Source organism: Diorhabda carinulata, chromosome X (assembly GCF_026250575.1).
Source record: "Diorhabda carinulata isolate Delta chromosome X, icDioCari1.1, whole genome shotgun sequence".
Classification (NCBI taxonomy): Eukaryota; Metazoa; Arthropoda; class Insecta; order Coleoptera; family Chrysomelidae; genus Diorhabda; species Diorhabda carinulata.
In genome coordinates this window covers 55,303,025-55,316,259 of record NC_079472.1, presented here as the reverse complement: position 1 = coordinate 55,316,259, position 13,235 = coordinate 55,303,025, and the positions used below count along the sequence as shown (strand labels likewise).

The following is a 13,235-nucleotide window of genomic DNA, read 5'->3' as shown; positions in this document are numbered from 1 at the left end:
TGGGTTAGGTTTAGTTAGGTTCTTCTCTACAATATCAATGAAAAAACTCATAGTTATTCAAAATTGCGAGTTTATTGGTTGTTACAAAACAAAAGAGTTACATATGGTGTTAAACCTAACTAAAGAGTGGCTTTGGATGTTGAAGCATGTCCTCAGCATACTTTTCATAAGATGGTACGTAACCACTGAGTGCTAATCGCAAGCATGATGACATATGATCGTCAGTTAGTCTTCATTTCAAAAAATGCAGACTCGCACAAGTAAGTTGACCCAAACAATGCCGTCAGTTGAAGGGCGATTTGCCTTAGATTCGGATATTTATCTTCAGATATAAAACACCAGAAATTTGTATCAGATGCTGTAGCTTTGAGATGTATATCTGATATAATCTGCACCAACTCATTTTCAACAAAACATGAGTTCATATTAAACTGACTTGTTATTTCAGTAGCTAATTCCTCAATGTTTTTACATGAAAAAGGATAACTCATAAATGATGCTATATTTTCCAATTTACTGCAATCATAAAAACGCATTTCGAATTGTCCCAAAATATTTGATAATTCAGCCTCATACGTATCATAATTAAACTGAGGAATCCTTGCTTTCAAAGACGGAAAATGTTTCAGATCCTTCTTTTCAGTTGATCTATCATAAGTTGCAATTTACTTTTGAATGCGTTTACTGCGCTAATCATCTCAATAATAGTTTTTCCTTTACTTTGAAGCTCCAAGTTAACGATGTTTAAGTGCATTGTGGTGTCAGTCAAAAATGCCAAATCAGTCAGCCATTTTTCGTTTTTCAAAATCTGAGTGTCATCACCTCTTTCGTCTAGAAAAGCTGTTATTTCGGTCAATAATTCTTGAAACCTTTGTAGGAACTTTCCGCGACTCAACCACCTGACGTCTGTGTGAAGAACTAAATCAGTGTGTTCAGCAGACTCCCTATCTTCCAGCTGCAACTGAAAGAGCCGCCGTTGCAAGCTACGTGCACGGATGGAATTCACAATTTTTGTTGCAATGCCCATAATTTTCTCCGTGTTTAAAACTTTGGAACACAAAACTTGTTGATGTATAATGCAATTGAATGAAAAAAATGAAGGGAATTCTTCATTAACTCGACACAATGCCACAAAACCGTTTTTGTTTCCAGTCATTGCTGGTGCTCCATCGGTTGTAATGCACACTAATTTATATATTGGTAGCTCGTGGTTTTTTACAAAATTAAAGAAAACTTCATATATATCTTCGCCACGGGTCTTCCCCTTCAGAGGAATGATTGTTAAAAATTCTTCCTTAGCCGACATGTCATTGAATACCATCCGAATAAAAATACACAGCTGGGCAGTGTCTGTCATATCGGTGGCTTCGTCGAACTGTAAAGAAAAGTATGTACATTCCATGATATCATGTTTTAGTTTATCTGCGATGTCCTGACTCATGACTTCAATACGTCTTGTGACAGTCGGACGAGATAACTTAAGTTCTCTAATAGCAGACATGATTTCCGTTTTATTTTTAAAATCTCCAAATAAAGTCTCACCCGCTTCACTAAATGCTTCCTTCACCACCGATCCATCATCGAATGGTTTCTTGTGTTTCGCCAATATATGAGATATTTTAAATGACGAGATCGTAGCAGCTTTTGATTGTTTGGCTGGTCTTGTGAACGTGGTTTGTTCTTTTTTCAAACAAGATATAAAATCACTTACTTTTCGTTTTCTTAATTCACTCTGTGGCGGAAAATCCTTTTTATAGTTTTTATGAACCGTTTTATGATGCCTCTCTAAGTTACCACGCTTAGGTATTGCAACTGACGCACGACAATAACACAAATGCACTTATCCTTCACCATACAAAAGAAAAATTCTTCCTCCCAATCCTTATTAAAATGATACGTTTTAGATTTCTTCACTGCACTCATTTTCTTCTATTTAATAATAAACTTTGTATCGACGTAGTATCGCTATCAAGTTACAATTCAGAATGACTCCAATTCATGCAGGCGCAACATTTATATCGGCGTGAAAGAGTCTCGAATGTTCTCGTCAAACGCGCCGCCCGAAACTAGACAGTACAGTTTAGTCTAGTAACAACGCGGCTTTTCTTTGACAAGTGCCGCGCGTTCCTTTGAAAAAGTCGCCTTTTGCCGCAAGCAGTGTTATTTTATTACGTAATACATTTTTGTAATTTAGTTACCTACCTACTTATTAAAAATTTTTTTCTTCTCGAGATCTACTCAAAAAGCACTCGCGATCGACCGTTTGAGCACCCCTGCCTTAGACTTTAAAGCTCTATTGTGTCCCCTTCTCCACTCAGTTTCCAAAGACTGTTCCAGATTCTAGTAGTTTTTCTATTCCTTTGATATGCCTTCAATCTAGGTGAATTTTTTTCCATAACCATTATGCTACCAGGTGTCAAGCCAAGAGAGTGCCAGTATAACGTTGATCAGAATAAAGACATGCATTCTGGACAAAAGATGTATGAAAAAAATTGTGTCATAGAAACCCCATTGCTAATGAACAGAAGACCAAGAGCTAGATGATTAAAGAATGAGTAAGCAGATCTAGCTACATAACTATATCATAAATATGAATCGTATCAATTTAACGGTGCTGTAAAGTCCTTTGCTGATTAATTTGTGTTAATTGGTTCGGTGTAATTGATAGAAGAGTGATTTCATAGGGATCATTTAACCAAACATTGTCAAAATCTTTATGAGCAGTATATTTATGTAAGTCGTATCTACATTACAGTATTTCAGCTAGTTAGAACAGAAAATAATGAGGAAAAATAAAAAATAAATAAAAAACAGATATAACAGTTTATTATGCACTCTTAAATAAATCCTGTCCAAATAAATCGTAAGTTAACAAAAATTAAGTTAAACTGATTAGAAATGAAATTTATAAACCCGACTTTGGGACTTTGTTGAACTAGCCGTTAAAATATTTACAGAACATACAAAATATCCAAAATACTTCAATTTGTTGTACTTCATCAAGTTAAATAAAAATGCGGAACTCTCCAACAACAAAAAGGTATTTTGTTAAAACTAAAGTGCCTTCTCTCCGCCTCCCGCCTTTCCCGACATAATTGCTTTTATATCTTCCGCATCTAACGTTTCATATTTCAGTAAGGCTTCTGCTAAAGCTTTATGTTCCTTCGAGTGCAATGTTAAGATTCTCTTGGCCCTTTCATAACTGTCTGATAAAATTTTACGAATTTCATTGTCGACCTGAAATTATTTCATAAATTTTAATCAAACCTGAAAATAAAGTCTTTCTGGCACAAATGTTTAAATATACAGTATACATATTCATTACTATCACTACACCAGCACTAACAATTAATAATGTAATGACAGTAAACAGATTGTTCATATTGGAATTATTAAGTTCACCCAATCTATCAACACTCAATTATTACACTGTCTCAAATTTCCATAACCACCTCATCATCTTCAGAAATCGAAAGTAAACTGGTCCAGATTCTGAAGAATTTGGTTATCGAAACGTGCTTCAAATAGTATAATTGTGAGTGTTGATGTGGTCATATTACACAATACTCAGTATAATTATCACTAATTCCAAAAATTACAACTCTTCACGCTTAAAAACCGATATCATAATGAAGTATCTAATTGTGATTGTTTTTAAAAAGTACAGTTCGATAGAAAATATTTCATTAATATGGAAAATTATATAAAAAAAAACATTGATGTAGATAGCGACACTCACCATTTCATTTGTTGAAGGACCCAAGGTTTCTGGTTGAAAAGTTTTAGTGTTATCAACCATTGTACGAAGACCAATTTTCTCAGACATCCCCCAGTCTTTTACCATATGTGTAGCGATAGAAGTCGCTTGCTTCAAGTCTGAACTGGCACCTATAAAATTGACAAATAAATGTATATTGAAAAAGAAAATGTTATAAAAATCAGTATCATATTATTGACTTATGAGGCATTGTGTCTCAGTGACGATTCACTGAGACCTGGGCCAGTATTCTCAGGTCCTCGCTTGGAACAATATCGTTGAATGCGAGGGGATCGAAATTTATTTCATTTGCATTCGCATGTAAATAGACAGTTCTAATCTATCATTTTATTTAAACATTGTTTTAAAAATTATAATTGTATATAAATAAGTTATGATTGTAGTCATATATAAGGGATTGTAATAATGTATGATCTCCTGTATATTGGAGTGCTGGAAGAAACTAAAGATATTTGTTGCAGAGCCCCCATTGAGTTGTTTCAAGAGACCTTCTAATACAACTCAGTGGTGACCAATTTAAAAAGATATTTTGGTTTATCATAGAACCTTTCAGATATGTTTTGACACAATAAGAATATATCTTGACGAACCTGTAAAAACTACAGAAGTAAAAACTATTTTACTTTTTATTTGGTTTTGATTTATATAAACTTATTACAAATATGTAGCTGCCAGGTTCATAATTGATAAACTATAAAAAGTTGTTAAGCTCTCTGAACGTTAAAATGAAATGATTTCATTTAGTTATTGGCAGCACTGAAGTTTTTTGGTAATGGTAGTATGTAATAATAATTCCCGAGTTAAATGATATTAGAAGAAAGTAAGGAAAAAATTACATATGATTTATTCTCAGTTGAATATAAATTTGAAATGTTTGAGATTCTTTTTTAAAATATTATGTACCTGGGATAATTGGATGCATCAATTGCACTCATGTTGCTCTACCTCATAAACTAATACTATTAAAAATTGTATTAGGTTAGAATATAATTCTTTGTGTTTAATTGACAGCAAACGTACACAACTAGAAACTATTTTGACGAAATACAATAATATACCTGTGTTACCATATCTAGTCGCTCGTGTTACAAGTTTTCGAGCAGAAGGGTTTATATATAAAAATTCCATATCGCTGCAAATCTAATCACTCCCTTTGGTGGAAGGAGTGAGTTAAAAATACTGGCCATGAAAGCTCTCGCCCCTTCTGCACTCAGTTTCAGAAAAGTGCCTCCTATATTAGTAGTTATTTCATTCTCTACCTTCAATACATTTAAAGAAATCCGCTAGCTCCAGTTTACGTAAGTTTTCCAGTTTCGCTGAGTGCACTCCCAGTTCTCGCATGCATTTAGCAATTATGTAGATGTTTTTTCTTTTAACCAACCCAAACGTTTTTGGTCCCCAAAAGTGTTCTGGACCACTTTTTGTCATTTCTTTCTACCACAGTGTACGTAGTAGAAAGAATTATTATTATGACTATATTTAATGAAAAGCTGAAATTGTACTTACCAGAAGTAATTTTTTCTGGTCCAAAAATAAGTTCTTCTGCGGCTCTACCGCCCATCATTGTATCCATCATAGCTAATAATTGAGATTTTGTGATATGATATCTTTCCTTTTCTGGAATGTATGCAGTATGTCCAAGACTAGGTCCTCTGGGAATAATAGTTACTTTATGTAATGGATGACTATCTTTAGTGTAATAAGCTACTATTGCATGTCCGCCTTCATGATAAGCTGTTATCAAATTAGCTTCTTCGTCAGGTATACGGGACTTTCTTTCAGGTCCCATAAGTACTTTATCCCTAGCAGACTCTAAGTGTTTCATGGCTACATATTCTGCGCCTTCTATAGCAGCTCTATAAAAAAAATAATTTTTTTTATTGTTTGTAAAGGTTGCTTGACATGATGCAAGACAACCTGCAAGAAAGGCCGCTTGACATTGTGCAAGATAACGTTCAATAAATTGTAAAATATCGCATAAATGAATATTACATGTCGCTTGACATTAATCAAATCTTTTGCGATTGTATCACAGCTACCACTAACAAAAATCCCATTAGTAAAAGTTAACAAACTCCTAACCTCAAATTTTGTTTAATATTTTGTAACCGGTATAAAAATGAGAATAACTAAACTAGTAGCCTTGCTTTTGGACCCTATGGATAGGTTGCAGAACCGGATTTAGGCATGGGCCAACCCGGGCGTGCGCCGGGGGCCCCACTGCGGGGGGGCCTCGCGACGAGCCATATGATTGATTTTTAAACATATGAATGCAAGCGAAAAAATACATCCATCGCCAATGTTCAGAATCTTGTACTTTTTACCCTAAGGACTTCGATGCAGCCAATATAGAGTCTGAATTTATTCATTTTAAATGCCATCTACTAAACGCAAATGTTTTCGAACCGACCAAAAAACTTTTCATTGGTGAAATGTATCAATTTATATATGAAGAAAAACTATTTGCTATTTTTTTCAAATGTTGAGATCGCTATGCGAATATTTTTAAATATAATGCCATCAAATGCTAGTGGGGAAAGATCGTTTTCAAGGCTCTCCTTAATTAAAGATGACCACCGAACCACAATGACTCAAAAAAAAATTAAATCAATATAGCGTATTGTGTATTGAAAATGAGCTACTGAAATCGATTGACTGCACTAGTGTTATTGAAGAATTTGTAGGTGGCAAAATAAGAAAAAAATGTTTTTAATTTATGAACGTAATTTTGTACTATTTTTAGTTAGATATAATGAATAAATTGACTATAACGAAAAATCAACTTGATGTAAGAATTCACGTAAAACGCCCGCCTTACATAGGCCCCTTAAGTATTTTGGCCCGGGGGCCACGATGACTCTGTCCGGCTCTGATAGGTTGGTTGTTAAGTAAAAAGTTTTTTTTTTGCTAGAATTTCAGCTTGTGTGCAATAAAAATGACACCAAACCGAGATCTTGCATGACATGAAACAATCAGCTGCACTTCATATTGCTCCTTGTATTGCATTGCACGTTGTCTTGCATCATGTCAAGCGGCCTAAAAGACGCAATATTTCTTGATCAAAAGCATGTGCAGATGAAGTTCACTTGATTTTTTCGTGCCATTTTGATTGTGCGCAAGTCGAAATTCTAAAGAGTAGTCTACTTCTTTTTTGTTCATTTCATTTGGCTTTGTTATTTTCATTTTTAAGCCGGTAACAAATATTATATAAAATTTGACGTTAGGAATTTGTTTAATTTACTTAAGGAAGTTTTGTTAGGGACAACCATGATGCAGTGGTAAGAGACTTGTCAAACGAGGTCCAATATTAATTTTGACTTGAAAGCAATTTCTTGTCTAGCACCACTTCAGGTTGCCTTAACATTGATCACATTTGAAATGTTGGAATTATTGTTACTATTAAGATTGGCAAACTTTCAGCTTGGTTTAGCACAACTTCTTATCTTAATCTTTGCTAAAATGAACTTACAGAATCAATACCTGAAGTGAACCTAATATAGAATTTATTGGTCAGTCTTAAAAAGACAAAAATACTTTACAATCAACTTTATTATTCATGTATAAATTATATACACACACACACACACACACACACATATATATATATATATATATATATATATATATATATATATATATATATATATATATATATATATATATATATAGTTATTAATTAATAAATGTTTATACAAAATATAAATTGTATATGATATTCTTTATTCCATCTTCAAACAAATACTTGACGATACGTGACCCACGAGCTAAATCTAAAAAAAATAATGATCAAAATTTGACCCACTTCTCAATAAGGTTGCCATGAAATAATTCGGTTCTTCACAGTTTCCCAATTTTGATCATTAAATATGAGCAGTATCATCTGCATATAGAGTGAGTCATGGAGAACTTTACTTACTCCTACTATATATAGAGCCCCTCAGGGAGAATATCATGAGGCTATTGGAAAGTGTCAACTCCTCTTCTTTATTAATTTACAGGGTGAAATTGACCATAAATTTTAATGCGCTATAGTGTTTACAAAGCTCATTTGTTTTTTTAACTTTTTTCATCATGCAGTACACTAGGCCAGCTTTGGATAAATCAATTTAGGGATTCATATTGAATATTGCACCCCGTATAATATTTTTTTAGATGCAATAATAGATTTCCAAACATCATTAATAACCAATGAAAACAAATTTTATAAATAATTTTTTTATATTATTGAATTGTAAATTGGAACCACCAAGATTGTGTTGTCAAGTTAGTGTTAAATAAACAAATTAAAAAATATAAATGTACCTTAAAGCTGCTTGATTTACCATATTTTCGAGATCTGCCCCAGTAAAACCTGTAGTTCCTCGTGCTAATAATTCTAAATCTACATCTCTAGCTAATATTTTACTTAAATATAAGCCTAATATTTCTTTTCTTCCGGTATAATCAGGTGTAGGAACAGTAACCTGAAACATAAATTATAAGCTTATATTTTGCAATATTATAATCAAAATGATTTTTTTCTCCCACAAGTGTCACGGAAAAAACGGTTGCTAGACACCTTAAAAAAATTCTCACCAAATATGAGCTCTTAATTTCAATAGGAAGATTCTCTTTTCATTTTTTCTTAGTCCAATAGGAAACAACTCATAATACTTTGAATTTTCAAGTAGTAGTACCCTCGTCGGATACTTCGGTAGTTATTAGGAGGTTTGGTAAATTTTAGGGTTTCCTACTAATTGAGACTTTCAAACAGCTTTCTTAGATAGTTGGGTAGATTTTGGTGGGTGACTTTTAATGAAGTTGCTCCAAGCTAACATTGTGTAATAAAAACTGGCCGAAACCACTCCTTTTAGGGTACCTTTAAGATTTTTTGCAGGGTTTCATGGTTTATGGGGTTTCCTGCCAATTGAGACTTTCTTAAAATACCTTCGGACACTTTAGGATTGGTTATAATGGAGTTGGTTAGATTTTGGGGTTTTGTGCCCACTGAGATTTTTAATCAGGTGGCTTCAAACTATCATTGTGCCAAGTTTAAAAAAAACTGGGTGAAACCCAATTTCCATAAGGATTGAGCTGGGTCTTTTTGTAACTATGTGTTGATATTGCTTATTGTCTTAAAACTGTATAAGATTAAATTGGAAGCTGTATTTACCTCTACGTCAAATCGTCCAGGCCTTAAGAGAGCTTGATCCAGATCATCCCTTCGATTGGTGGCTCCCAAAACAATGACACCTTCATTTTGATGAAAACCATCCATTTCGCTAAGTAGCTGGTTAATGGTTTGGTTAGCATATGGATGCAATACACTATTAGTACGTTTCGAACCAACTGAATCGATTTCATCGATAAATATCACACATGGAGCTCGTTTTTTTGCTGCCTCTATAACATGAAAAAAATTATAAGCTCGACAATACTGAAAGACATAATTTTATTTTGAAATACAGAAATATCATTATTGATAATTCTACTCACTAAATAAATCTCTGACTCTCCTGGCACCTTGTCCAACTAAGACTTCGTCAAACTCAGGACCAGCAGCATGAAAAAAAGGCACACCAGCTTCTCCAGCTACAGCTCTAGCAAGCAGAGTTTTTCCCGTACCTATTTAACAGAAACATTTAATAAATAGAAAGCTGTTTCACTTATATCACAAAATTATGTATCTTCAGCTAAAATTAACAGTATTAAAAAAATTCCTGGAAAAAGTAACAATATTGTTTGACACAAAAAATTTACAAGTTAAATTTTACGAGGTGGAGCCAAAAAAGTTAAATATTTTATCAAAATTAAAGTGAAAAGCTAGCCCAAAATTTGAATTAATTTCTCTAAGGAAGATCCAAAGTGCTAAATCTGGTGGGTAAAATGGATATGGCTAAAACAGGGTGTGCTAAAATTTATGAATAAAAAAAAATTTTAGACTAAATATGTTGCGAAGACGTTTCAGGAATGTTCCAGAAATAATTTGTAAAGTTTGTAGTATGATGATGACCCAATCATTTCTCATTCTAAACTTCCCACTATTAAATCGCCCTTACCACTTGTAAACAGTTCATGAAGTTACTATATTATCAATTCGTGAGCATCATTGGCACTTTTATACAATTCCTCTCAATGAAAAAGTTACTACAAAATTAACTCTGATCTGGAAACACCTTTTTCATATAAGAATTATTAGATCAATAATTTTCCAGTCGTTTATTTATATTCGAAGTCTAAGACTAGAAGTCGCATTTATTGGAATGAAGACGTAAGAAATTATTTGTAGTTCTCATACCTGGGGGACCAACTAACAAAACACCTTTAGGTAATTTCCCACCCAAACTTGAAAACTTTTCTGGACTTTTCAAAAATTCAACTACATCTTTTAATTCTTGTTTTGCTTCATCAACACCTTTTACATCTTCAAAAGTTACATGTATTTCTTCAGGATCTACTTCAACTTGATTGCCTAACTGTATCCTAAAAACAATTCAAATTACAATTGATTATAAATATTTATTACATACCAGGGTTAAATCTTATAAATTAATAAAAGAAGTTTGATACAAAATCTCAAAAACATTAAAAGGGCCTACGAGGGTTGCTACTTAAGTTTCGAAATATTGCACACTGATGTGGATAGGTCAAATGCGACAATGCAATCATAAATTATGACATTTTCGAGCGAATATTTTCTATGACTTTTGGTTATGACTTTAACTTTTGTTTATGAAGCACCATCTTCCAGGTTGTTAGAATTGCTTATGAAGCCTCTTTTAGTATTAAAAATATTACCAATGGCTTTCTGAAGCCAGGAATGTGACCTGTATATGAATTAGCTTTTAGAGATGTTTTTGCCAGCAAGAAAACAAGTGCTGCTATCCCATCTACTGCCACACTAATACTATCACTCAATGATTTACCAGACATTGTAAATCAGCAAGCCAAGCCTTCAAATTTAAATATAATGAAAAATGTCAAAAAAAGGAAAATCCAGAGGTTTTATTGAGACACTGTCAAAAATAAAATAGAGGAAGAAATTTTGGCTGCGCAGACTGTGATGAGAAAAAAATTGGCTGAAGAGAGAAAAATAAAGTGAAAGTTGATCCAACATCAGAAGAAGGTCCAAAACAAAAAATACAAACAAAGAAGGACAAAAAATTAGAAAGTTCTGAAAATAAAATTGAGATATACCTTATGCTGATTTTAGTGTCCCAGAAACATTTCCAGACTATGAAAAGAAAGAAAGTACTCATGAATTCCCCGAAAAAGATGATTTACTCTCTAATGTGATGACTTCTGATATTTTTTATTATGTTGTAGAGGAGTATAAAACAAAAAAGAGTGTTAGGCACTAGGTAGGACAGGTAATTGAGAAAATAAGGTGAAGGAGGTATGAAATTTATATTTCCTGATATTTGTCACACACCTTTGAGGATGTGTGAGCAAGATGAATACTACCTTAATTCAAAGAAGCCAATCCAAAATACTACAAATAACAGCTGATGCTACATGGTACCTCTCAAACTAGACTCTCCATGAAGACCTAAGAATCCTCTTTATATTGAACGTAATTGCAGAACACAGCACAAAACACCATAGAAGGCTAGAATCACATAGTAACCCCTTACTCCATCCCCTCTTAGAACCCCTAGTTGATAGAACACTCGAAAGAAACTGGCCAGCTGATCTAACAAACAAATAAAGAGGTCTTATCACTGGAAAAAACCTTATCATGCCAAGAGGCCCACGCCCTCAGGCCCCTGAGCCAACCTAAACCTTATAGAACTATTATGCTACTTGCTAATAAATGTTAAAAAAAAGTATTTGTTACACATCTTCCAACTGTCAGTGGTTGCATATCTTGAACCACAGGATACTCTATTTTTGATACTGATCTAACTAGGTTCAATTTATAATAATAACTAAGTTTATTGTACATATATCAAAATGCAGTGTTAAGAACATTTTGCTTATTTGCTTATTTTTTAAATGAACTTTTCTAATAAATAGCAATTTTAATATAGCTAATTATTTTTTTGTTTAAAACTGCCCCCTCTCCTCTTTATTTAATTCAGAACAATCAACTAAATGCAAATCATTTTTTATCTAATACGTAGGTAAAACAGGTATTGCTACATACTTACCTAAATACAGATCCACTGGCACTAGCTACAAGACTGAAAATGATAGCAAGAAATATAAAAACCGTCAAAACTTGTGTTACTAATTTCAAATATCTTGTAGATTTTCCAGGTTTTGTTACTGAACTATTTCCCATTAAATAGCCTTCTGCAAAAGCAACTTTTAACCTCTGTTTTTCAGTTTCATTCAAATTCTCGTCTGTATTTAACATCTGTTTAAGTTTTTCTGGAGAATTTGGTGTTTTTGAATTTGTCGAGTTGGGTCCTTCAGATCCCACAAAACCCAAGGCTTGTTTCACACGATCTGTTAATGGAGGATTTCTATTTAGTTCAGCTTTTATACTTCTATCAGTCTTAAAAGTTCTCAACTGAGTTTGAAATAAGCTATTGTTTTCAACTAGTAATCCATTTACTAATTTTTTATACAGCGACTGGGGGACATATATACAATTTTTTTTAAGAATAATTGTAGGTACTGTCTTATTTAAATCATTCTCTGAGAAACCATGTTTGTTTTCAAAAAATGTACTACTTGAAGTATACGACACTTTGAAATTGTTTATAAAATGATTTTCCAATAATGATTTAGTATTAATATACTTGGCAAATGAAAAATCACAATTTTTAACAGCTTCCAAAAAACTGTCTAGACAAAGGAAAGCTTGAGCATGTTTGGATTTTTCAGGAGATTTATTTTTCAAATAAACGGAGTGCCTGATATTTATCTTAGACGAAAACTGCGTTAATGTAGCAAATGCCTAAAACAGATGGATATCAAAGGTTAAGTTAATTATTGAAAGATATCAATTCTCCCAACTTACCTGGTTATGGTTTTGTAATGAAAACATTATATTTTACATATATGATGAAAATGAAATGTTATTTGGATGAGAAAAACTACAATTTTGTAATGATGAAAATAACCTATTTGACAGCCAAAGGGTCCAACTTCTTGAAACAGGATTGTAATTGCCAAATTAAATCCAATCAACAATGGTAGTGTCTAATCATGCGAAAGTCGGACACTTAGTTTTTTTTATTCTATTATGTCATGAATAATATTAATAACTAATAATTAAATAACAATCGATAAGTGGACTAAAATATATGAATATAAAAATGATACATATTTACATCATTTCACAAAAACTAAACCTTGATACTGCTATAAGTAGAACAAATCTCTGTTTACAATAATAAAGGCATTTACTTTTTTGAATATATTGGTGGATATCAATTGATATAAATATGATATCTGGAAGGTGTACAGGATCTCCTCATATTTTAATGACTTTTAGAAAATATAAAAATAATCTAAGAATAGCTTTATA

The 13,235-nt window shown here is 32.7% G+C and overlaps 2 protein-coding genes across 2 annotated transcripts; both read right to left on the bottom strand.

Annotated features, from left to right (window-relative positions):
- Positions 1–625: 625 nt before the first annotated feature.
- Positions 626–1,501, bottom strand: LOC130900561 (zinc finger BED domain-containing protein 5-like). Its single transcript, XM_057811258.1, has one exon. It carries the CDS (start codon positions 1,499–1,501, stop codon positions 626–628), a length of 876 nt encoding a protein of 291 aa, XP_057667241.1.
- Positions 1,502–2,809: 1,308 nt separating this feature from the next.
- On the bottom strand, positions 2,810–12,945 carry LOC130901897 (ATP-dependent zinc metalloprotease YME1L). Its single transcript, XM_057813558.1, has 9 exons — positions 12,726–12,945; positions 11,908–12,662; positions 10,056–10,240; positions 9,254–9,382; positions 8,931–9,160; positions 8,081–8,241; positions 5,285–5,634; positions 3,740–3,888; positions 2,810–3,237 (listed from the first exon to the last, which is right to left on the bottom strand). The coding sequence occupies exons 1-9, from the start codon at positions 12,750–12,752 to the stop codon at positions 3,055–3,057; spliced, it is 2,169 nt and encodes a 722-aa protein (XP_057669541.1). The 5' UTR covers positions 12,753–12,945; the 3' UTR covers positions 2,810–3,054.
- Positions 12,946–13,235: the final 290 nt, after the last annotated feature.

Bases quoted from the DNA above. Each gene is read 5' to 3' on its own strand.
- LOC130901897 (XM_057813558.1), bottom strand. From the start codon at position 12,752: ATGTTTTCATTACAAAACCATAACCAG. The intron at 3,889-5,284 runs GTAAGTACAATT...TCAATTTTATAG, and splicing joins ACCAGAAAAAATTACTTCTG to GTGCCAGTTCAGACTTGAAG. The intron at 3,238-3,739 runs GTGAGTGTCGCT...AAATAATTTCAG, and splicing joins GTCCTTCAACAAATGAAATG to GTCGACAATGAAATTCGTAA.
- LOC130900561 (XM_057811258.1), bottom strand. From the start codon at position 1,501: ATGTCTGCTATTAGAGAACTTAAGTTATCTCGTCCGACTGTCACAAGA.